The sequence below is a fragment of the Camelina sativa genome, chromosome 5 (genome assembly GCF_030686135.1).
Source record: "Camelina sativa cultivar CO46 ecotype springtype chromosome 5, ASM3068613v1".
NCBI lineage: Eukaryota > Viridiplantae > Streptophyta > Magnoliopsida > Brassicales > Brassicaceae > Camelina > Camelina sativa.
The window spans coordinates 988,809-1,011,604 of record NC_141884.1 but is presented as its reverse complement, the minus strand read 5'-3'; the positions used below and the strand labels follow the sequence as shown (position 1 = coordinate 1,011,604).

Sequence of the window (22,796 nt, the reverse complement as noted above, 5' to 3'; positions counted from 1 at the left end):
GATGGAGTCGTTGATACGGCACGTGTCTCGTACACAAGCAATTAAATTGATGACTTGTAATTGAAGGAAACTGAAACGAGAATTCTAAATAATTTCATTAACACAGTTTCGCCAGGCCAGACTTTATAGAAATTAATCTCTCGTATCTTCACTTTTGAGAGACTATTATTGTGATTGGACGGCTTATAATTAAAACTTAAAAGAGCCATTAACCCCTCTCGTTAACACGAAGAGCTGCAATGGCCGTTGGGCTTGGATCAGAACCAGGGCTGTGGAGAACACACTATATAAATGACTCATGAGCGTCTTCTTCACTTACCGTCCGAGAACACACTATAGCCATTTTCTCACATTTGCGTATATATATTAAAGATAAGGACCAGTCGATTAATACAAATTCTTATAATAATCTAGTTACGTGATTCATCCACTTTCAAACAGTCGGTTTAATTTGGGCAATAGCTGGGACAGATAGAAACATGTCTTTAAAATCTTGGTCTTGGCCACCAAACACATACACAATGAGCAGATACACGTCATGCGTAAAAAACGTAACTACGGGCCTCATGACTCATGAGCATCTTCTTCTCTTTTTATTTGTTAAACCATCATGATGAGCATCTAGACTTAAGTTAAAGTAACTGTGGAAATAATCATACATACTACATCCCTATTTGAAAATTACGTTTAAAAACTAACCACGTACGATGCTAATGACTACCTTTTTTAATGTATTATTATTTTTCGCCATATGGTATCATGGTCATAATTCATAAATATGTATTATATATATGACCGAATAGAATTAGAATATGATTGTTGGGCTTAGCTTGCATGCAGTGATGAATAAATCATTACAGATTGTTATGTCCATGACCATTTTTGCTTGATTGCGGGAAAAAGACGAATTGTAATTAATTTACAAGGTAACGCTTAACTTACAAGACGAATTGTAACTTACGTATGCAAATATTCTTATTCTTTTTGCATCTCTAAATATTCAAAGATGAATGAATACCAATCATTTTGTCGATTGTGATAAAACGAGACTGTATATGAGAATTATAGTCGCATGTGCATACCAAAAATTTATCATCATTAGATCCTATGTTCAAATTAATTAATCTTTCTTGTGGTTGTTCAGATTTAAGCTTAAGGGAATAATCTATCTCCTATTTACCTTGCTACGGTTCAAAACTAGACTCCATATACCGTACTGAATGAGACTAACTACATATTTTAGTCAACTGAAATATATATGGACGACAAATTCATCAAACAATCCATAAATCCAATGTTCAAACATTTCATCATTGATATCGAAGATTTTGTTGTCTTTAGTTAAAAGATAAAGAGAAGCATATCCAATGTTCTTTTTCTTTTCCAAAAATTTGGTTACTTCCTATAGCTCACTGCATGTTATCCAATGTGGAAAAGGAACGTAATTGATTTGATTTATACTTAACTCTAAAACACATGTGTACGATTCTTATAGCTGTGATAGTACATGCATTTATGAAGTACTCGTTAATAGATAATTTGACCAGCAAATAGCAAGTCTTTGTATTATATTCCACTAACCTATAGTTTTATGAACAAATGCATGTTTATATAATTAAATTTTAATTTGAGAAATTCCCGGTAGACAATATATATTATTATTAATTATACTCAATATCAATGAAGTGATTTCTCATTGGAGTCTCTCACGAGAAACAAAAAGAGACAAGTGCTGGTGTGGAGATGTGATGTTAAACTTGGAGAACAACTACAGTTGGGTTATATATTTGGGGAGGAGGAAGTTGTGCAAAATTGGTTCGATCTTCTTAAAGTTTTCAAGAAGAGGTTAAAACCCAAAACAAACCCATAAAGAATCAAACTTTAAAAACTCTATAAACTTGATAAGGACCGAAATCAAACAACAAGACATGAAGACTCAAAACTTATGGCTCAAGGTCAGAAGAGAGTCAAAAGGGAAAAAAAATTGGATCAGCAGGTTGTAGAAAATGGACATGAAGACTCAAAACTTTAAACCCAAAACAAAGAATCAAACTTTAAAAAAAAAAAGCCATCGAACAATCAGATCTCAAAAGTTCAATCTTTTTAAAACACAACAACAACAAACCAAAAAGAAAATCAATTTATCTCCATGGGCTTTACTTTTCCTAACAAAACCCAACAACCAACCGAAAGAAAATCAAATCAAAGAGAGGATTTTTACCTCGTTCCTAGCTTGGTAACAACAAGTCAGCAGCATCTGGAACACAACAAAAAAAAACTACAAACCTCAAGAAGTTGTTTTTATCTAACCCATAAACAAAAAAAATTTAAAAAGGTCACACCTTTGAACAAGAATCCGCCGCTAGTCTTCTTGTTCCAGCCATCATCCTCATCCTCATCATCATCATCATCATCTAACCCAAAACAAGTGTAAAAGTAAGATTTTTTTTTTAAATATGCAACACTGAAATCATGTAGTATAATGTAAGATTTTTTTTTAAAAAAATTGAAGAACCCTAAAAAAAAAAAACTATGCAAACTCCAAAAAAAAAAGCTTACTTTTTTGTGCTTGTTCTTAGAGAAAAGGGAGAAAACTTTGCAACAAAGAGAAGCGAAAAAGCAAATTTATATTGAAAAAGTAACATGTACGTATAAACAAGACAAATAATGCAGGGTACTCGTTCGAACTTGGGTTTCTGTTAATCAGATCAAAAAGAAAATACATAAAGTTGTGAGAGTGTCTTTTGTTTTATTTGTTTTTTCTTTTTTTTTTTTTTTTTTTTGTTGTAGTCAACCAATTAAAACTAGAAAAAATCATTTTCTAGACAAAATGGTAGCTAATTAACCCATTCTCGTGCTTTATTAATTTACATTATTGTTAATGATATACCATTACAAAGTTGTTGATAGATAGACACCCGGTTGTCACTAATTAAGAAACTCATTACTATTACTTGTTGCTTTAGCTACCAATTATTACTCAGGAAAGGAGAGAGACTAATGCCAATTATTTATCAAAATTAGTATTTAATATCTAAAGGTTGGACCCAAGATATATAGATTCACCATATGTAAAAAAAATGGTTACCAAATAAAAAGTAGGATAAATGTAGTGTTTAGTTTACTCTTATCCATTTGACGTACATTTTCATTATTCCATCATTAGTAGCCAATTATTACATATATCTTTTTTCTGGTACAACTATTACATAAATATATCTTTTAGTGTATGTAATATATAAACAAGACCAGAAAATGAGAAGGAAAAGAAAAAGAAGAATTCAAAGCTCAGATGCGCACCTTCCTCGTCTGTGAATCAGACGTTAGTGATGAACCCAAATCCATCATTATGCGTTATAATCCTCACAGCTCCGCGTCTTTGGTGTCGAACCCGCCCTTCACCAAGTTTTACTTACAAAGTAACCACCAGACGACTATTTCTTTTTGTTGACTACTGCGCATAAATAATATATATAGTCAAAACATTTAGTGGAAATGGGAAATTCCACGTACTGTATATATCCTATCTAATTGTTTCACATTTATTTATTATTTTTTTTTTTTTAAAAAAAAAAAAAAAAAAAAAAAAAAAAAAATCTTAAACAAAGTTATAAATTTTGTGTGTTTCTGTTGATTTAAATTACAAAATCTCAGTCGCAAGAAAAAGACGGTTGTTGAAGCTTTTTAGCATGGGTTAATTAATTCATCACAAGAATTCCAAGTAAAAAAAATGGGTTTTCTTATTGGTTTATTTCATAATACTTAAATTTATCAGATTTTTTTTTTCCCCCAGAATCCCAATTTTGGAATAAAAATATGGCAAAAAAAATGTCAAGATAATTAAATATGTGCAAACATACGAGAAAATTAGAAGAAGGAAAAAAAATCAAGAAGGGCGTTGATACGCACACCAAACAGGAACTCCGGTGACTACATGACCACCACCATAACCAGCAGTCGAAGCCATTGATGTCCTCTGTCTCCACATTTGAGTATTGGTCGCCGCAGCAGCTTGCGAAGAACATGCCGCAAAGGAAGAAGACGGCAACGGTAATATTGATTTATGATCATTATAACTACCGTCAGGTTTTACCATGATTGACACGTTGATGATCCCGCATTTGTCACCATAGTCATCTCTCAACCTGTAACTCAAGAAATTCAAATGGCCTTGTGGAGCAAAACCTCCCATGAAGTCCGTCACGGGAATCTTGGCTTGTCCAACAAGTTTCTCAGCTCCATTACTCGTTCGATAGCGTACGTCCACGGTGATGAACCTTACGCTTCCGTTTATTGGCATCTCCATATCGATTTTTTTTTTCCAAACCGGACAGCTCCCACCCAAATCATCTAAATTGGAATTCCAAGAATATTTATCGTCGATACTGACGACGCTGTATGTTTTTTTCTTCAATGGTTTACGATTAACCTTGAGTCCTTCTGCTGAGATTACCTCAACCTCCAGTGATCGTTTCATTGTTGAATACGACGACATGGTCTCTTTATATGTTATGTGTGTTTTATGTTTTGTATGTGTAAGTCTAATCCTCTTTGCAAGAGATTTTCTTATTGTTTTGTATCTTGAAAATGAGTGAGAGAGAGTGTATATGTAGCTTAAGCCAAATTGACCAATGAAGAAGACGCACGCTTTTTTCGTCGTTGTTTCCACTCACTTTCTAATAATGTTTTTGTTTTTAATTATCTTATTTTCTGGGAAATTTCAACCTATTTTGTTTGTTTTGTCAACTTTCAATAATTTCGACCGTTGTATGGTTTTAAATTTTATTTAATCAAATAATGAGAATATATTCTTTCTTTTTAAAAATCTTATATTCGCGTAACGGTATATATATTCTTATTCTGGATTTGATTTTTTTAACGTAAAATATTATTATTGTTATTTTGTGCTTTTTACTCAGGGGATGAAAATTGTAACGATAAAATTAGATATGTTATTTTTGAAAGAGATAGGAATGATGACGTGTTCGATCGGATGGTTCCTGGAGGCTTGGCCGGTGGCATGATCAACGGTGGCGTGCGTCTTGCTGCAAATTATTTAATTTGCTTTGATTACATCACGACATTATTACGTATATTATTCACTTAATTTCCCTTACCCTTATAAATTAATCGTATTATTTTATTTTATTTTGGACAAAAATCGTTTTTTATTTATTTATTTTGTAAAGTATTCAGTAGCTTTTTCTAAAGAAAGGGTGCGTCTCTCCACTACAGAAGACCTCTATAATTTTGCATTTTTAAATTTGTTTTGTCTAAAAGTTTTTGATTTTCCGAAAAATAATAAAAAATTAGCCTCAGGCATTAGAATATTTTTCACGAATATCTTCTAAAATTAATATTTATCAAGTGCATTCACGAAATTAGAAACTAATTAGTTTGAGGAAAGTTACGAAAGTATACGTTTGTTTTGTTTTGGGTAAACGTTATGAAAGTACGTTGTAGCTAAGCTAGCTATAGTTTGATCTTAAGGAAGACATTGCGTACGTGGAACGTAATCTTTGAGAAAGTCTTTGACGCTAGTTGATGGAGTCGTTGATACGGCACGTGTCTTGTACACAAGCGATTAAATTGACTTGTAATTGAAGGAAACTGAAACGAGAATTCGAACGAAGTTTCAGGTTTAATTCTGTTCAAACGTAAGTCGGCACGCGTTTCCCGTTTTCTGCACCAAACTAAACGACGTTTAAAACTTGCTACTCTGATCGTTGGCCAGTTCGTATTAATGTCAATAACATAGTTTCACCATGGCATATATAACTGACTTTATAGAAATTAAACTCGTATCTTCACTTTTGTGAGACTATTATTGTGATTGGACGTCATATAATATAGTGATAGAATCATTTAAAGAGCCATTAAACCCCTCTCGTTAACACGAAAAGCTGCAATGGCCGTTGGGTTTAGAGGAAGAACAACTTACCGTCCGAGTACACACTATAGCCATTTTCTCACATTTGCGTATATATAATTCATGGGTTATTTGTATTTTACTAGTCAAATAATACAAATTGGTATAATAATCTAGTTACGTGATTCATCCACTTTCAAACAGTCGGTGTAGGCAATAGCTGGGATAGGTAGAAACGAGTCTTTGGAAATCTTGGCCAACAAACACATATACAAATGACTGCATGCATATATATACGTCATACGTAAAAAACGTTAATTACGGACGTCATGATGTGCATCTTCTCTTTTTAATTGTTAAAAACCATCATGAGCATCTAGACGTAAGTTAAAGTAACTGTGGAAAAAAATCATATATATACATCCCTATTTGAAAATTAAGTTTAAAAACTAACCACGATGCTAATAACGAGTACCTTAATTTTAATGGATTATTCGCCAGATGGGATCATGGTCATAAATATGTATTATATATATGACCGAATATAATATGACTGTTGGGCTTAACTTGCAGTGATGAATAATCATTACAGATTGTTTCTGGAAATTTATGAGGTTTTGCCTCGTTATTCCATAAAACACTTATCAGTGATACAATACGTTTTCTACAATGTTGTCGTGTTGACTTGAGGGTTCATTGTTATGTCCATATATATATAGTTTTGTTTGATTGCGGGAAAAAGACGAATTGTATTTTACAAGGTAACGTTGACGTATGCAAGTATTGCTTTTCATATAAATTGCACTTTTTAAATATATGAATGAATACCAATAATTTTGTCGATTGAAACGAGATTAGTGTATATGAGAATTATATATAGTCGCGCGCATACATACCAACAAATTGTTATCATTAGATCCTATGTACAAATTAATTCATCTTTCTTTTGGTTGTTCATATTTAAGCTAAGAGTTTTTAGGAAGGAAATAACCATTTGTTCTCTCCTTTTTACCCTGCTACGGTTCAAAACTAGATTCACTATATATCGTGCCGAATGAGTCTAACTACATATATTAGTCAAAACTGAAATATATATGGACGACAAATTCATGAAACAATCCATAGATCTAATGTTCAAGCATTTCATCATTGAATGATATCGAGGATTTTGTTGTTCTTTTTCTTTCGTCAAAAGATAAAGAAAACATATCTGTCGTTTTCTTTTCCTTTTTCTTTTCCGAAATTTTAGTTGCTTCTTAGTTCATTTCATCTGATCAAATGTGGAAAAAGATGTGATTTGATTTATACTTAACTCTAAAACACATGTGTACGATTCTTAGACCATCTCCAATGGTTTTCCCTATTTTTACCTCTAAAATAGAGGAACTCTATAATAGAAGTGACTTTTGCTCTAATGGATACCTCTATTTTTTCCTCTAAAAAAGAATATTCTGTAGAGATTCTTTTTTTATTTTACTATTAATACATTTTACTTATAAAAGTTGCAAACTAACCCATTTATGTTAGTATTTGTGAAACTTTCATAAAATTATGATATTATTTAAATTTTTAACATTCATAAATATTATTTAAATATCACATTTATTAAAAGAAATACATTGCATCATATAAAATAATAAAACATGATTGGACAAATTTTTAGGGATATTGGTGGATCCGTAAGTAATTTACCAGAATATTAAATAATTAGTCTTTGTTGTATTAAAGATAATATTATGGTATGAATAAAAACTAAAATATTTAAGTTATTTATATTTAATAAGATTTTATATTAAATTTTCTTTTGCAAATAATAGTCTCAAATTTTAAATATGTTTTTCTATACAAAAACCTTTAAATTTTTGCTATACGAAAACCTTTAAAATTTTTAAACCAAAATATTCAAATTAGTCAAATTTAACTTTATAATCAATTATCCTATTAATATACAAATTAAATTATTATTGGAATATTTAAATTATTATTAAACTATTTAATTATATATTTTATTTATTTTGATCATAAATATAAAAGTGTTAAAAGTTCAAGGACCATTTTATAAATAAAAAAGTTCAACTCTATTATAAAGGAAAAAATAGAGTTCCTCTATATATAGAGGAAAAAATAGAGATCTTTATTATAGAGGTAGAAATAGAGATGGGTTGGAATACGTTTTACTCTAAAATAGAGTTAAAAAGCAAATATAGAGGTGGGTTGGAGATGCACTTATAGCTGTGATAGTACATGTATTTATGAAGTACTCGTTAATAGATAATTGACCAGCAAATAGCAAGTCTTTGTACCATTTTCCACTAACCTATATGTAGTTTTATGAACAAGTGTTTATATAGTATAGTTTTAATTTGAGAAATTCCCGGTGATTGATTCAGACATCTCCCTTTATCGATCGGATCTACATGTATCAAGATAACCAAAATAAATGATTTATATTTCAATATTTGAAATCTAATAGACTAATTGTTGGACTGGTGCATGTGATGACAATGTAAATAAATTTCGTTGTGGGGGTTTGTAGGCGATAGTAACAGACATCATAACTGTGTTTTTCTTTTAAATAATGTTGACTCGACGATACATTTTAACAAATAACATCTAAATTTTAGATTGCTAATCCCCGAAATAAATCATCAAAATGTTATCTCCTAACCAATAAACCTAAAACGACGTTATTCTGTCAATATTGTCTACCATCGACATTGTATATCTGTTATTGTTATCCATCGCTAACAAAAATTGAAACGAAACATTAAGCGGAAAGATGCTTTATTTGATTACATACTATTTAATATTTTTATAACATATTATGTCTATTGTATCTATTAACATGTCATATTGTTACATCATCTTCGTGACGTCAAGTTAATATGTGTACGCTCGAATAGCAAATGTAAGTCAGATTGAGAGATTTAAAAAATGTTTAAATCAAAGACTAATAATCGTGACTTTTCACTTTTGGTCGTCTTTAACAAAAACAAAATAGAAATATGGATGAACACAAGTATAGGGTGCAGACCTATGAATTGTTTGATTATCCCATAACAAAATTATCTATTAGGCTCATGCTCGTTGGATGGATACGTCAAAAAAAATCGTGGTGCTTATAGTCAACATATCAGTCACCGTACGATACTAAAATATAATGTTAGTGACACAAAATTTCAATAACAACTAGTTGTTTGATAGAGGTGTCAGGTGTGTAGTAATGTGTATATGAGTGATTGTAAATTTACAAAAATGGTTGTAAACCACAAAAAAGTACTCTACGCCATGACTTAATAATGGGTCCCTTTAATAATCCATGTGAACTCGGGTTTGCAATATTCTTATTAACCGCGCATTTCCAACATCGACTATTTATAGTCTTTATGTTGGTTTATTTGGTAAGCTGCCAACCTCTTCCTGACTAATAAGTCTATTTGCAATTTGAATACTTGACCATAAGAAAAGTAAACCAGTTTTTTTAAGATATGGATAAAGTCAGGGAGGGTTACCACTTACCAATTGAATTGATGGAAAAAATCAAAAACTCATTCCACCTTATCAGTTATGTGGAAAAAAGATTATGTCATTTGATTAATATATATATAAGTATTATTGGGATATATAGTACAAACATTCTATTAAAAGAAAATTGACCAGCAAAATAGACTTTGTTATACTTTTTCCACATATGTAATTGGTCTTTCTCCTTTGTTTTTCCACAGATGTAATCGTTCATGTTCTCGTTTTGCTCACATTCACGTCATATCGATGGCGTCATATGTGTTTCCGGCTGTTTGGTGTAGCAAATAGTACATAAGACAAATGCTATGTACATAAAGACAAAGAAAAGATGCATTAACCTATTTTTTTTTTTTTTTTTGTGCAACCGATGCATTAACCTATATAAAGTAAATGTTCAACTAAAGACTTTTCACTTTTGGTCGTCCTTAGCAAAAGTACATTTGCATGTACTAGGTAGTATAAATTGTCAAAGTAGGCGAAGGCGTCTGCAGATAAAGCAACAACAAATAAATGAAACGAATAATGATAGAGCTGAAAGAAAAACAAATAATACTATGATGATCCTTTATTGAAAAAGAACCGCTACTATGCGTAATGATGTATTTTGAAGCTTCAAAACAAAAAAGTGATAAATCGTAGAAAAATATTTTTACCACTTTGTTTGATGCAAATCTTTTCATACTTTGCATGTGAGTTTTAAGACCGAGAGCCCAAATACCGCTGGAATTTGAATAAAAATAAAAGCTAAGACCACCACACATTTTGTTTAATCAATGTAACACTAAATATTTCATCTCATCAAAATTACATATTGGTCATGTTACATAATTTTTTTTTTTTTACATATGGTCACGATTAACGATTAACGATTTTCCATATGTAAACTTTTTTTACATATGGTCACGATTAACGATTTTCCAAAAATTCACATTTTTTTTTTTTTTAAAATAACTATGTAATGGGCCTGATTTAGTGAACCTGCACCAATACAAACCCAAAGCGCAGCGTATCGAAAAGCATCATATCCAGTGAGTAAACAAAGTCTCTCTCTTGAACAAAGAAACTTGCGAGGCGCCATGGCAACTTCCTCTGCTCACCTCTCGTTTCTCGCCGGACGGTTCTCCTCCTCCGAACGGATCGTATTACTTCCTCACAGACGTGAATTTCGTCCACGAATTACCCGGTTCCGGTGCTCGGCTGGAAAGAGCGGATTCTTCACGCGGCTGGGTCGGTTGATTAAGGAGAAGGCCAAAAGCGACGTGGAGAAGGTTTTCTCCGGATTCTCCAAAACTAGGGAGAATCTAGCAGTCATCGACGAGCTCTTGCTCTTCTGGAATCTCGCCGAAACAGACCGTGTTCTTGATGAATTGGAAGAGGTCCTCTTAACCTCTTAATTTCTTATTTGTCGATTTCTCTAGGTTTTAGGATGCAAATGGAGTTTATCTAATCTTGGAATTTGCAAATTTCAGGCGCTATTGGTTTCTGATTTTGGACCCAAGATTACGGTTAGAATTGTTGAGAAGCTAAGAGAAGATATTTTGTCTGGGAAACTCAAATCAGGAAGCGAGATCAAGGTTGATCTAATTCTGATATAGTACTATATATGTAGCACACGTTAATGTTAGGAATTAGGTTTTATAGCTTAGTTGATTCAAAATTGTGATTGGTGTAGGATGCATTGAAAGGAAGTGTGTTAGAGATGCTGGCTATGAAAAACAGCAAGACAGAGCTTCAAATGGGTTTCAGGTTCTCTTCATTTTGCTCTGTTATTTCGTTTGGTCTGCTATGGGGCTATGGAAGACTGTGGTTTAAGTTTGGTTATATGCTATGGTGTATCAGGAAACCTGCTGTTATTATGATTGTTGGAGTCAACGGAGGTGGGAAGACTACATCTCTTGGTAAGTCGATAGAGATTAAAGGTTTAGAGTGGGAACTCAAAAGACTAAAACTTGATTGGCATTGGGTTTAGCCACAGAAAGATCTTATGTGTAAGAGTTGGCTTTTGTTTTTCAGGAAAGCTGGCTCATAGGTTCAAGAATGAAGGAACTAAGGTACGTACACCTTTCATGTTGGATTTCATTGTAGACACTTTTTGTTCTTCTCTTGAGATTTGGATGGGATATTAGAAAGTGGTTGCTTATAATAGGTAATGAGAATATACTAGGTTAGGTACAGATAGGAATTGAGAGTATCAGTGTGTTCATTAGCAATCCTGCGATGAATTGTCATAGGTATTAATGGCAGCAGGTGATACATTTAGAGCAGCAGCAAGTGACCAGTTAGAGATATGGGCAGAGAGGACTGGGTGTGAGATTGTTGTGGCTGAAGGAGAGAAGGCTAAAGCAGCAACAGGTAAGACCAATGCGCTGTTTTGCTTGTAAGTATCAGTGTTGAAGGCAAATAAATAACTTTAGCTCATTATCAAAATACTTTATTTCTGAATAGTTCTCTCAAAGGCTGTGAAAAGAGGGAAGGAGGAAGGTTATGATGTTGTACTGTGTGACACATCTGGACGTAAGCATATATCAGAGTTTGCTAGTTTACTTAAAAACATGCTTTTGCACTGTTTTCACTGATCTGAGGAACATTACAACTCTTTATGTAAGGTCTTCATACTAATTACAGCTTGATGGAGGAGTTGATTGCATGCAAAAAAGCAGTGGGCAAGGTTGTCTCTGGTGCACCCAATGTGAGTGATCTTTTATATTATCCCATTGGGTTATCTTGCTTATATTAGTACACTCTGCTAGTCTCCAGTTTTGATTGTGCGTTCGCTAAAAATAATTTCCACGGAATTGTCAGGAGATCCTACTTGTCCTTGATGGAAACACTGGTTTGAACATGCTTCCACAAGCTAGAGAATTCAACGAGGTACCATACGGAACCACCTAAAGCTAGTGTTTCTGGCTCCCCAAACTGTAAATTTATTGTAAAATCTTGAGGTTTTTGGGTCACGTTTTTGGTCAGGTTGTTGGTATTACCGGTTTGATATTGACGAAACTAGATGGCTCTGCTAGAGGAGGCTGTGTGGTAAAAACTCCATTAATTTTTGATCTCCTCTCTCACCTAAAGCTCTTAGGTCTGTCATTGAAACTGGTTCTGCATATCTTGCTGCAGGTCAGTGTGGTTGAGGAATTAGGCATTCCTGTAAAGTTTATCGGTGTAGGAGAAGCTGTAGAAGATCTCCAACCTTTTGATCCTGAGGCCTTTGTGAATGCTATATTCTCCTAAGCCATAAATAAAACCTCATCTTTTTCCGAAAGCTATCATCTTCATTGCATGCCAGAGCCAAGTGAAAACTTCCCAGTACTTTCACCGGAGATGCAAATGAAGAATTCCTTTTCAAGTTTCTCAGGTCGTCAAGCTTCTGCAATGGATGCAAGTTTATGAATGTTAATGATGTGACAAAGCTCGTTGGCACAGTGAGAGTGATCACAGACACAAGAATGTAACGAGTCAAAGAAACTGCTTGTATCTCACATTCTCACTACTATTTTGTATAATGTTAATGTTGTATAAATTTTGAAGAAATCAGCATTGTATGTTAGCATAGCAAATGTGAATGGCACAGAGAGTGGAAATGGATGGCGCCGTATACAATCTTTCCCATGTGCTTCAGTTTTCAAGGCTCATCTATAGTAATGGCCTAAATTGCTTCATAGACAACTGTTTCCGGACTCGGTACTTCCTCTTTATATGTACCCTTCCAGTTTTTTTTGGGTCAACGTACTTAAGAGAAAAAGTAAACTAAACATGAAAAATACACATCTTAACGACTACTTTACGAGGGTATATTCTTTTCCGTCGTACTCGTACGAGAATATTCAAAAGTACTAGTGTATAGTCTTTTCTCCACAATTCTAAAGTATTATACTCTTATATATATACTTTTAATTTTCCAAAATATAGTCTTATGAATTTCTCCATAATTTTCACTTTGCAAAAAAAATAGTACTTTTAATTTTTAGAATTTAGAAATGATTTCAACGTTTTTATTTGAATTGAACAAGAAAAAGGGAAATAACATAAATAAGTTCAGGAAATTCTAATTTTTATGCGTCACGATTATTTTTATCGACCAATCACTGATCTCTAGGACAAAAGAAAAGTGAGGACCATAGATTAAGCGACACTCTTTTTTGGTTTCGATTAGATTTAACTTTTCAATTTATAAATCCATCCACACTCTCACATCTTCCGCCATTATCATCATCTCTATCTCTTTTGAAAACGCTTCACGATCCCTTCTCCAACCAGATTCAATGGCGGCGAAAAAACCCGGAGTGATCGCTTTGTTCGATGTCGACGGTACTCTCACAGCTCCAAGGAAGCAAGCTACTCAAGAATTGCTAGATTTTATCCGAGAATTGCGTAAGGTATGTGATTGCTTTGCTCAGTTGCTCAGTCGTGTTTATGCCTGGTTAGTGTTCGATATAATGTCTTGTGAGAGTTGCTGCAGGTCGTCACTATTGGAGTCGTCGGTGGATCTGATCTTAGCAAGATATCTGAGCAGCTTGGGAAAACAGGTACGACTCTGATCGGATCCAAAACTGTAATTTGTGGTCGAATTATAGATGTTGGTATTTAAAGTTAGGATCTTTACGTAAATTTGTCTCTTTTGTTCTGTTTTCTACTGTATGTTTCCTTTAACAAACTACATAAGACGTTTTGACTAGATCTATCAGCACCATGGATACATAAGATCCTTAAAGTCTATAGATTTGGAATTAAGTATATAGCTGCTGATCTTTATCTATCTTTGTTGTCTTGAGTTCTTTTTTTTTTTTTTTTTTGATCAAAGTTGTCTTGAGTTCAAGTTCTGGAATGTGTTTGATTTCCACTAGTCTTAGTTTTCATCTGATTTTCTTAAAGAGGGGATTTTAGATCTGGCTCTATTTGTCTTTGTCTTGTGATTCTCAAGCTGTTTTAGCTGAAACTTTTGAGTTTGTTAAATTTTTGCAGTCACTCACGACTATGATTATTGTTTCTCTGAGAATGGTCTTGTTGCCCATAAAGATGGCAAATCCATTGGAATTCAGGTGCATATGTAACAACGGCTTATTTACTTCTTTATCCACATTGTTGTTTTGTCGGTTCTTTTTGTTTCTTAATAGATTGTATCTTTTTTTTTTTCTCAGAGCCTGAAGCTGCACCTTGGAGAAGATAAACTCAAGGTAAATCATATATCATTGTCCCTTATGTATGATAGTTAGCAGCAGTTGCTATAATGTTTCTTTAGTGGTTTCATTGATGTTGAAGTGTATGCTTAGTATATGTTATATGGATAGTTTGTGATTGTGTAAAACTGATGATGCAGGAGTTGATAAACTTCGCGCTGCACTACATTGCAGACTTGGATATTCCAATTAAAAGGTATAATGTGGATCCATCTAGTAGTCTATAATCATGTTTGCAAAGTGATGAGATGATTTATTTTCTTGAAATTTGTATACATAGGGGAACATTTATTGAATTCCGTAATGGAATGCTCAATGTATCACCTATTGGTCGTAACTGCAGCCAAGAAGAAAGAGACGAATTCGAGAGATATGATAAGGTAAAAATAAACAATTTTGTTTTTCAGTTTTTTATATACATTTTCTTTGAGCATTGTTATCATTTCAAGATATTTTCTTGTCTTAAAAGGTTCAAAACATCCGGCAAAAGATGGTAGCTGAACTTCGTGAGCGGTTTGCGCATCTTAACCTTACTTTCTCAATTGGAGGACAGATTAGCTTCGATGTGAGTACAATCAAAATGTTGATTATAACAATTCCTTAAATCTATTTTTTGAGTTACTGAATCTGTTTTTATTGTTATGATTCAGGTTTTCCCAAAAGGTTGGGATAAGACTTACTGCTTGCAATACCTGGAAGACTTCAGTGAAATCCATTTCTTCGGTGACAAAACCTATGAGGTAGAAAACTCAACTTAACGTTCCAAATCTCTTCATTACTTCTTGTGTGGTTTCCGTTGAGCTCGATGAGTACTTGTAACTTGTGCAGGGTGGAAACGATTATGAAATCTATGAATCACCAAAAACGATTGGCCATTCAGGTTAGTTACTTAAATATATTACACAATGTATCTCTCTCTGTTTGTGGTAAAGATAATTTTTCATGACAAGTAGGATTGTTTCTGTTGCTGCAGTTACGAGTCCAGATGACACAATGGCGAAATGCAAGGCTCTGTTTATGTCTTGAAACACTATCCATCTGGAGAAAACAGTGTCAAGAGTTTGATTCTTCTTTGGCGAAATCTTGCAACTTTTGATTGTTTACATTACAAGGAATGGAGAAAAAGTGTGTTGCGTAATACTATCGATACTGTATGTTTTTGAATTTTTGATTCATCAAATAAAATAAGGTCAAAGATATAACCTCTTCAAAAAGAAATCTGATGTTTAAAGATTTCGTTTACAAAACAGATTCTCTCCAAAAAAAAGGCTTTAAAACTTTACAAGAATATACAGAAACAAACAACAACAATTTTGTATACATAATTACTCAATTCAAACGTAAAAGCATATAAAAACTTGAAACTCAAGGAACTGATAAGATTCGTTCCTCCACATCACATTCAAGACTCAACGACGGGCTCAGCCTCTTCTTCTTCTTCTCCTGCAGCTTCAGGGACTGCTTCCTCTTCCTCTTCTTTTGCCTCGGGAACTGAGTCGGTGTCGTCGATAGGTTTGAGATCATCTGAAGGGGGAGAAGCGCCACCGGAAGAGGCGGATCGACGGTGGTTAGCAGCAGCTTGATGGACGTGGTTGTAACTCCCTTTCTCGAGGAAGAGCTGATTGAAATGGACTTTACAGTAGAGGACGCCGTTAAGAGAAGCGTAAGAAGAGTGAGTCAAAGGACAACCACTGTGAGCGCACCTGAAGCAATTCTTGTGGTAACACTCTCCTTCCATTGTTACTTTCTCAAGTGGGTAAACCGTTTTCTTACAAGTGGCACATTTGTCTTGTGTTCCACTGAAGAATGATGATAGCTTGCTCGGAGTTCGAGTCTTGCAGAATAAAAAAGATCAGATGAACAAGAAACTAAAAAGATGAATCTTTGAAGACAGAGAGAGAGAGAGAGAGAGAGAGAGAGAGAGAGAGAGAGATTAGACAATACCAGATCATTGGGCTTGTCGGTCTTTCCGGTCTGAAAGTTCTTGCTGTAATTGCCAGACTCTTTGAAAAGCTGTTCGAAGTGTGGCTTACAGTAAAGAACTCCATCCATTGATGAGTAATTGCTTATCTGTTTTACAAAAGATTTCATCTTTATGTTATAAAAAAAAAGCATTGTTCGGAAAAAACAGAGAGAGAGAGAGAGACTGACCACGAGAGTGCCTTTGCAATGGCTGCATTTGAAACAAGATTTGTGATAAGTATTACCCTCTAATGTCAAGAGATCCATAACATAGACGGTTTTGTCACAGGCCTTGCATTTATCCAATGTTCCTGTAAACGACATTTTTTTCTCTTCTTCTTATATTAATGATGTTTCTTCGTTGGCCCGGTTTGAGTCTCCAGACAACGACGACGAGGATACAAAAAGACTCGATCTCTGTTTCCTTTCTTTTTCATCTAAGAGATGTGTCTCTTATTTATTAAAAAACAAAAAAAGTCTTGAATGAGAGAGGTAATTTTGGGTCCAGTGGTAGAGATTCGAAAGAGGAGAGAACCCACCATTAAAAAAATTAACGTCGATCAATTTTTAGATTCCGAGCTAAAACGAAAGGACTTCGTTTTCTCGACGTTTTTAGCCGTAGCTCTCTATTTTTAAAAAATTAGAGGGAGTATAATAAAAGAAAAACAATTAAGAAACATGGGGGTTGTATTAAGAATTATGAAAAAGTATGGGGTTATATAAGTGAAATAATGGGGGAGTGGATAAGAGAGACTGAAATAAGAAAAACGGAAAATAAAAAAACAACGAAACGACTCCGGCGGCGAGTGTTTGTGTTCTGTCTTTTGTATCTTTCTTTCACTTTCTCAGTAAACCAGACGACAAATTTTCCCGAGAAAAAATTATTATTTCTCTTCTTCAATTATTCTCTTTTTGTTTTGTTTTTTGTTTTTGTGTGGATTAGTTGTTACGATCTTACCTTGGAGTTTTGAATCAATCATCTCCGATCTTACCTCTTACTATTTTCTTTTGAGCTGTTGAAGATCTTCTTTCTTAGAATTAGGGTTCTCTCTGTTGTGTATAATTTGGAGATTTGTGTGATGAATAATAATATTAGTAGAGGAAGGTTTCCTCCGGGGATTGGAGCGGCGGGTCCTAATTTTCAGTCACGGACTCCGAACCCGAACCCGACTCAGCAACCTCACCCTCAAGAGTACCTTCAGTCACGGTCTCCGTTTCCTCAGCAACCTCAAACTCAACCTCCACAGTATCTCCAGTCTCAACCTGATGCTCACCAGTTCGTTCAACGAGCTTACCCACAGACCAATCCTCACCAGATTCAACAACAACAACAACAACAATGGTCTGGAGGACGCGCTCAGCTTCCTAGTGATCCGAGTTACGTAGATGAAGTCGAGAAGACGGTTCAGTCTGAAGCTAACAACGATTCTAAGTAAGTGCTTGTTGGATTAATTGTTCATAAGAATGTTGCTCTTGATGTGGTGAAGTAGTAGTGGTGCCTACTTTGAGCTTACCAACTATGTGAATTTTCATGCTTATTAGTACTCAAGACTGGAAGGCAACCGTAAAGCTGCCTCCACGAGATGATCGTTACCAGACAGAGGTATGATATGATTCCTTTATGTAATAATTGCTTCTGAAGGTTTCCTGAGTTATCAGCCTTGTTTTGAGAAGACAGCATTCTTTTAGAGCATTGTTTTTGTTTTCATGTTGTCTGCAGGATGTGACTGCCACTAAAGGAAATGAATTTGAAGATTACTTTTTGAAGAGAGATCTGCTTAGAGGAATTTACGAAAAAGGTTTTGAAAAGCCTTCACCTATTCAGGAAGAAAGCATCCCTATTGCTTTGACTGGTAGTGATATTCTTGCTAGAGCCAAAAATGGGACAGGCAAGACTGGTGCCTTCTGCATTCCGACCCTTGAGAAAATTGATCCAGAGAACAATGTCATTCAAGGTTTGCTTACTTCCCTTTCCGCAATCTTCTCTCCTCCTTCTTTCCATTTTATATAAAGCTACTTTCTTGCTGGGGTTTCTTTACTTTGCACACCCCTTGTTGATCTATCTTCTTTTGCAGCTGTGATTCTCGTTCCAACCCGAGAGCTTGCCCTTCAAACATCACAGGTTTGTAAGGAGCTTTCCAAATATCTTAAAATTGAGGTTATGGTCACCACTGGCGGTACCAGTCTGAGAGATGATATCATGCGATTATATCAACCTGTACACTTGCTTGTTGGAACTCCTGGACGAATATTAGATCTTTCCAAAAAGGGTGTGTGTGTTTTGAAAGATTGTACCATGCTTGTAATGGACGAGGTGAGTTCCTGATTCTTTTTTGGCTCTTTTGTCTGCTACAAATCAGTTCCTGTTATCCTAAATATTTGCAACTTGGATAGACTATTTTTCTTTTTTTCTCGTGAGCTCGTTGTTCTGACTCGCAAACATCTTTACCAGGCCGACAAGCTTTTGTCTGTAGAATTTCAACCTTCCATAGAGGAGTTGATACAGTTCTTGCCAGAAAACCGTCAGATTCTGATGTTTTCGGCTACATTTCCTGTCACTGTGAAGTCCTTCAAGGATCGATATCTCAGGAAGCCTTACATTATCAATCTCATGGATCAGCTCACACTTGTGGGTGTTACCCAATATTATGCTTTTGTTGAAGAGAGACAGAAGGTGCACTGTCTGAATACACTATTCTCTAAGGTCAGATTTTCACACAACCCTAGACCCAAATGTTTTATTTTCTGGCTACTTAATGTAGTGGATCTTTATAAGGCATTATTGTTTATCAATTGCAGCTCCAAATAAACCAATCCATTATCTTTTGTAACTCTGTTAATCGTGTGGAGCTGTTGGCCAAGAAAATCACAGAACTCGGTTACTCATGCTTCTATATCCATGCTAAGATGGTTCAAGATCATCGGAACAGGGTTTTCCATGATTTTCGCAATGGTGCTTGCAGAAACCTTGTTTGCACTGGTACGTTTAGTGCTACTCATTTTTACTGGAACAGCGACAAATGTGTTTTAAGTTTTACGAGAAATGTCTTGTCTGTTGCAGATTTGTTTACACGTGGGATTGACATTCAAGCTGTGAATGTTGTCATAAATTTTGATTTTCCTAGGACTTCTGAGTCCTATCTACACAGGGTATGTTAAAGGGAAACTGATACTGATTTGAAAATCTTAAGCACATTTTTCTTTTTTCATATTGTGAATGGTTTTTTTGCTTTCATTACATTACCAGGTAGGCAGATCGGGAAGATATGGACACCTTGGGTTGGCTGTGAATTTGGTAACTTATGAGGACCGCTTCAAAATGTTCGTGTGTTTTGTTCTGCTTTTGTCTTTTAACTGGTGTGGCCTCTCTTTTCGAACATGCAATAGCTTTCTTACTCATTTATTTGGTTTCCAACAGGTATCAAACTGAGCAAGAACTTGGAACTGAAATCAAGCCAATACCTTCACTTATCGACAAGGCAATCTACTGTCAGTAACTTCTTCCTGGTGCACATACTCCACCCGGCAAGGCATTGATGGATTAACCGGTAAGACAAATCCCTCTCTAGGCATCTCGACGTTAAAACCAGACTTGCATTGCTTATAGACCAAATTCCCAATGATTGGTTTGTCAGTGTTCAGGTGTATTGAGGAGGCAAATCATTCACCTTTGGCAGCCACGATCTCGTTCCAGATATGGAGGCAACACAGAGCAATGTACCGAGGCAAGAAGAGACAGTATAGGTGGTTGATGGCGATGGAAGCGTTTGGTTTTAGCTAAACCTTCAAAGCAGTACTGGCTTGGTTTGGTTTGGTTCGAAGACTTCTTCTGCTGCATGATATGAACCTTTAAGCTGCCCTTCTCTCATTTTCATATTCTAAGAACCCTTTGACTTTGGGTTTGGGTGTTTTATGACTTGGTTTCTTTTGTTTTAAGACTTGAAGACGTAGGAAGGAATTTCATAGTAAGATCAAATCGAAGAAGACATTTTTTTACTTCATTCTCTTGCTAGATCCACCTGTGTCTTCAGCGTTGTCTGATCTATTAAGGGTTTTACTTGATGTGTGTGTGTGTCGAGTCAAGTTTCTCAACATTACAGAAATCTAAGGATCAAATGTGAGATCGTAAACAGACATACAACTGAAACAAAAAAAAAGCAAATTATGATTGATGCTTTTTCATACGATTATACTCCATAAAATCTTTCACTTTAATGTTGTTTTTTACACATAATCACCCAATATATAAACAAGACACACAACCAAACAAATAACCAAAAACTATAAAAAAGCTGTTTAATCACACAAAAGAAAGGAACAGAGATGAATTGTTACAAACAAATGACCTGAGGGACAAATTTAATAAAGACTTAGAAACATCCACAAGTTGCCTTTGGTACTACACCAGTGGCTCTATACTTGGCAGCCATTTCTTCAGCCTTGAGAAGCTCTTCTCCTTTCTTAGCTTCAACCATTGCTCTCTTCTCTTCTGCTTCCTTGTGAATTGCAGCTACTTTATTCTTCATTTTCTCACCGTAGAGTGCTTTTTTCTTCTCTAGCTTTTCTTCGATCTTCCTGAGTTGAGCTTCTACGGCTGCTTTCTTGCTATTCTCCCAAGCATGCACATCAGATGTCTTCTTTTGTGCCCTGTACATTGTCATCATTTCAAAATCATTAGCTGATTATTATTATCTGTAACAAGTAGTAATCTTCTGAGTAAGGAGAGATCATGAAACTTTATTTAGTAAGTGTACCTGTTCTCAGCTTTAGACTTCTCACTTTCTTCCCATGCTTTGATGAATGACGTTTTCTTCTCCTTTTCCAAGTCTGCAAGAATCACATCTGACCAAAACAAACACACATAACATTTGATGTCAATTACGGAAACTAAGTAACCAGAACGTAGAAATCAAAAACCAAATGTTGTAAAGCTGACCTCTATCGGCCGAACCAGATGAAGCTTTCTTCGGTGTATGCTCCTCGATGGGTTCTGCAAGAAGCTCCCTTATAAGTACAACACATTGACATCCTAAGTTATAACTTGATGCTCTAATTTGCTAATCAGATTACATATGGTCATCAATTATAGAGTTATATTCATGGCCAACTAGTTTCCAAATAGAAGTTTATGAAAGATTCACATAAAAGCAAAGCAGAACACAACATTTAGAGCTGTTCAACAACTTAGTTAAAGGGAATCAAAGATAGTAGTAAGAGATAAAAGATGAACTAATGCAATTTGAAAATTGTTCAAAAAGTTAGTACACTAGTTAATTGTTAATTACAACTTCCAAGAGTAAGGCAACTTTAAGCGAAGCGAAAAAAAATGTAGGAATATTAAGAAAGTAAACCACTTTTCTTAATTCATAGCTGTCCACAACTAATTGTCATGATTCCATATACTTTTTGAGAACACTAATTACAGGAAACATTGCTTTATTATTTTTCTAACCTTAAACAGAAATTAATCATATTTTAATACTATATTCCTTCGGAAAAACCTAAATTTTCTTGAAAAAAAAAAAAATCAAATGCCATGAATGAAGAAGTTCTAAAATTCTAAATGGCGATGGATTTTAGAGTATATAGCCTATCCAAACGAATTCACAACCTGCCTCAGGCATCTTAAGCAGTAAATCTTAATCTAACCCTCAATTCCAAACGTAAAAGTACTAACATAGATATATATACATGCTATAACAACAATTCATGAATCAATAGTACTCGTAAGTAGAAAGATTACCATATATAAACACAAACACATGTCTAGATAAAAAAAAAACTTACTGTCAACAACGGTAAGAGCTTTGGACTCGACAGGAGGTGGATTGTGAACCTTCTCCTCCGCGACTTCAACCGGAGCAGGATGAGTCGCTTCCTTCGCCGGAGCTACAAACGCCGGAGATTCTACGTCAACTTTACTCGTCTTTTGCTCCTCCGCCATTACCTCTCAGCCAAAGAACAGAATGTTTTTTTTCTTTTTTTCTTGTAAGAAAGAGAAAAATACAAAAAAAATCTCCGAAATTTAAGCCAAATAATAATTAATGAGAAGAGAGTTTTTATATCCTCCGTTAGCTTATACCGGTGGAGCGTACTACGCGCGTTTATTATGTGTGAGAGACACTTTGTTTTGCTTCACCGTTGATGTTTTTGTACCCCATGTGATCGTGCGGCTGTAAAGTTTTGCTTACACATTGGATGCGATCCATGTGATTACACATCTCACTGCCGACAGGTAAAGTTGTTCAATGATGCCACCTCAC

The 22,796-nt window shown here is 34.7% G+C and overlaps 6 protein-coding genes and 1 non-coding gene across 11 annotated transcripts; 3 read left to right on the top strand and 4 right to left on the bottom strand.

Moving 5' to 3' along the window:
• Positions 1 to 1,642: 1,642 nt before the first annotated feature.
• LOC104784741 (BON1-associated protein 2-like) lies at positions 1,643 to 4,640 on the bottom strand. 3 transcript variants are annotated; one of them, XR_015558140.1, is made up of 4 exons: positions 3,910 to 4,640; positions 3,301 to 3,451; positions 2,343 to 2,414; positions 1,643 to 2,257 (listed from the first exon to the last, which is right to left on the bottom strand). XR_015558140.1 is itself a non-coding variant. In XM_010509809.2 (1 exon), exon 1 carries the CDS (start codon positions 4,493 to 4,495, stop codon positions 3,887 to 3,889), a length of 609 nt encoding a protein of 202 aa, XP_010508111.2. In that variant the 5' UTR covers positions 4,496 to 4,577; the 3' UTR covers positions 3,723 to 3,886. The 3 variants fall into 3 exon arrangements, 1 of the variants encoding a protein (XP_010508111.2); XR_015558139.1 differs by having other exon boundaries at positions 3,301 to 3,454; positions 3,910 to 4,575; XM_010509809.2 differs by lacking the exons at positions 1,643 to 2,257; positions 2,343 to 2,414; positions 3,301 to 3,451 and having other exon boundaries at positions 3,723 to 4,577.
• LOC147943133 (small nucleolar RNA snoR114) lies at positions 3,285 to 3,372 on the bottom strand. The gene has a single exon (XR_015558807.1). It is a non-coding gene; the product is annotated as a small nucleolar RNA snoR114 (small nucleolar RNA).
• Positions 4,641 to 10,384: 5,744 nt separating the features above from the next.
• Positions 10,385 to 12,925, top strand: LOC104784740 (cell division protein FtsY homolog, chloroplastic). Of its 2 annotated transcripts, none has more exons than XM_010509807.3 (11): positions 10,385 to 10,770; positions 10,864 to 10,968; positions 11,067 to 11,140; positions 11,234 to 11,292; positions 11,408 to 11,445; positions 11,626 to 11,746; positions 11,840 to 11,908; positions 12,001 to 12,083; positions 12,197 to 12,265; positions 12,362 to 12,424; positions 12,512 to 12,925. In XM_010509807.3, the coding sequence occupies exons 1-11, from the start codon at positions 10,471 to 10,473 to the stop codon at positions 12,623 to 12,625; spliced, it is 1,095 nt and encodes a 364-aa protein (XP_010508109.1). In that variant the 5' UTR covers positions 10,385 to 10,470; the 3' UTR covers positions 12,626 to 12,925. The 2 variants fall into 2 exon arrangements, 1 of the variants encoding a protein (XP_010508109.1); XR_015558138.1 differs by having other exon boundaries at positions 10,389 to 10,770; positions 11,642 to 11,746.
• A 467-nt stretch (positions 12,926 to 13,392) lies between these two features.
• LOC104784738 (phosphomannomutase-like) lies at positions 13,393 to 15,789 on the top strand. The gene is made up of 10 exons (XM_010509805.3): positions 13,393 to 13,770; positions 13,854 to 13,920; positions 14,357 to 14,433; positions 14,533 to 14,568; positions 14,712 to 14,767; positions 14,852 to 14,951; positions 15,041 to 15,136; positions 15,222 to 15,311; positions 15,400 to 15,451; positions 15,545 to 15,789. The coding sequence occupies exons 1-10, from the start codon at positions 13,657 to 13,659 to the stop codon at positions 15,595 to 15,597; spliced, it is 741 nt and encodes a 246-aa protein (XP_010508107.1). The 5' UTR covers positions 13,393 to 13,656; the 3' UTR covers positions 15,598 to 15,789.
• On the bottom strand, positions 15,728 to 17,045 carry LOC104784739 (LIM domain-containing protein PLIM2a-like). Its single transcript, XM_010509806.3, has 3 exons — positions 16,723 to 17,045; positions 16,516 to 16,641; positions 15,728 to 16,405 (listed from the first exon to the last, which is right to left on the bottom strand). The coding sequence occupies exons 1-3, from the start codon at positions 16,855 to 16,857 to the stop codon at positions 15,974 to 15,976; spliced, it is 693 nt and encodes a 230-aa protein (XP_010508108.1). The 5' UTR covers positions 16,858 to 17,045; the 3' UTR covers positions 15,728 to 15,973.
• Positions 17,046 to 17,213: 168 nt separating this feature from the next.
• On the top strand, positions 17,214 to 20,534 carry LOC104784736 (DEAD-box ATP-dependent RNA helicase 6). 2 transcript variants are annotated; one of them, XM_010509804.2, is made up of 10 exons: positions 17,214 to 17,965; positions 18,076 to 18,136; positions 18,254 to 18,488; positions 18,609 to 18,847; positions 18,986 to 19,237; positions 19,333 to 19,513; positions 19,595 to 19,683; positions 19,781 to 19,854; positions 19,952 to 20,081; positions 20,169 to 20,534. In XM_010509804.2, exons 1-9 carry the CDS (start codon positions 17,613 to 17,615, stop codon positions 20,028 to 20,030), a joined length of 1,563 nt encoding a protein of 520 aa, XP_010508106.1. In that variant the 5' UTR covers positions 17,214 to 17,612; the 3' UTR covers positions 20,031 to 20,081; positions 20,169 to 20,534. The 2 variants fall into 2 exon arrangements, with proteins under 2 accessions (XP_010508106.1, XP_010508105.1); XM_010509803.2 differs by having other exon boundaries at positions 17,279 to 17,965; positions 20,176 to 20,534.
• A 174-nt stretch (positions 20,535 to 20,708) lies between these two features.
• On the bottom strand, positions 20,709 to 22,655 carry LOC104784735 (remorin). The gene is made up of 4 exons (XM_010509802.3): positions 22,321 to 22,655; positions 21,470 to 21,523; positions 21,288 to 21,375; positions 20,709 to 21,180 (listed from the first exon to the last, which is right to left on the bottom strand). Exons 1-4 carry the CDS (start codon positions 22,475 to 22,477, stop codon positions 20,904 to 20,906), a joined length of 576 nt encoding a protein of 191 aa, XP_010508104.1. The 5' UTR covers positions 22,478 to 22,655; the 3' UTR covers positions 20,709 to 20,903.
• Positions 22,656 to 22,796: the final 141 nt, after the last annotated feature.

What these genes read in the sequence shown, in the direction of transcription:
- LOC104784741 (XM_010509809.2), bottom strand. Translation starts at nt 4,495, where the DNA reads ATGTCGTCGTATTCAACAATGAAACGATCACTGGAGGTTGAGGTAATC.
- LOC104784740 (XM_010509807.3), top strand. Translation starts at nt 10,471, where the DNA reads ATGGCAACTTCCTCTGCTCACCTCTCGTTTCTCGCCGGACGGTTCTCC. An exon ending in TCAAGAATGAAGGAACTAAG is followed by an intron (nt 11,446 to 11,625) that starts GTACGTACACCT and finishes GAATTGTCATAG; the next exon opens with GTATTAATGGCAGCAGGTGA. An exon ending in TTGTCTCTGGTGCACCCAAT is followed by an intron (nt 12,084 to 12,196) that starts GTGAGTGATCTT and finishes CGGAATTGTCAG; the next exon opens with GAGATCCTACTTGTCCTTGA.
- LOC104784738 (XM_010509805.3), top strand. Translation starts at nt 13,657, where the DNA reads ATGGCGGCGAAAAAACCCGGAGTGATCGCTTTGTTCGATGTCGACGGT. An exon ending in TGAGCAGCTTGGGAAAACAG is followed by an intron (nt 13,921 to 14,356) that starts GTACGACTCTGA and finishes AAATTTTTGCAG; the next exon opens with TCACTCACGACTATGATTAT. An exon ending in TCGGTGACAAAACCTATGAG is followed by an intron (nt 15,312 to 15,399) that starts GTAGAAAACTCA and finishes TAACTTGTGCAG; the next exon opens with GGTGGAAACGATTATGAAAT.
- LOC104784739 (XM_010509806.3), bottom strand. Translation starts at nt 16,857, where the DNA reads ATGTCGTTTACAGGAACATTGGATAAATGCAAGGCCTGTGACAAAACC. An exon ending in ATTGCAAAGGCACTCTCGTG is followed by an intron (nt 16,642 to 16,722) that starts GTCAGTCTCTCT and finishes TTTGTAAAACAG; the next exon opens with ATAAGCAATTACTCATCAAT. An exon ending in CCGACAAGCCCAATGATCTG is followed by an intron (nt 16,406 to 16,515) that starts GTATTGTCTAAT and finishes TTATTCTGCAAG; the next exon opens with ACTCGAACTCCGAGCAAGCT.
- LOC104784736 (XM_010509804.2), top strand. Translation starts at nt 17,613, where the DNA reads ATGAATAATAATATTAGTAGAGGAAGGTTTCCTCCGGGGATTGGAGCG. An exon ending in CCATGCTTGTAATGGACGAG is followed by an intron (nt 18,848 to 18,985) that starts GTGAGTTCCTGA and finishes CATCTTTACCAG; the next exon opens with GCCGACAAGCTTTTGTCTGT. An exon ending in TATGAGGACCGCTTCAAAAT is followed by an intron (nt 19,855 to 19,951) that starts GTTCGTGTGTTT and finishes GGTTTCCAACAG; the next exon opens with GTATCAAACTGAGCAAGAAC.
- LOC104784735 (XM_010509802.3), bottom strand. Translation starts at nt 22,477, where the DNA reads ATGGCGGAGGAGCAAAAGACGAGTAAAGTTGACGTAGAATCTCCGGCG. An exon ending in AGCTCTTACCGTTGTTGACA is followed by an intron (nt 21,524 to 22,320) that starts GTAAGTTTTTTT and finishes AGCTTCTTGCAG; the next exon opens with AACCCATCGAGGAGCATACA. An exon ending in AAGTCTAAAGCTGAGAACAG is followed by an intron (nt 21,181 to 21,287) that starts GTACACTTACTA and finishes GACAATGTACAG; the next exon opens with GGCACAAAAGAAGACATCTG.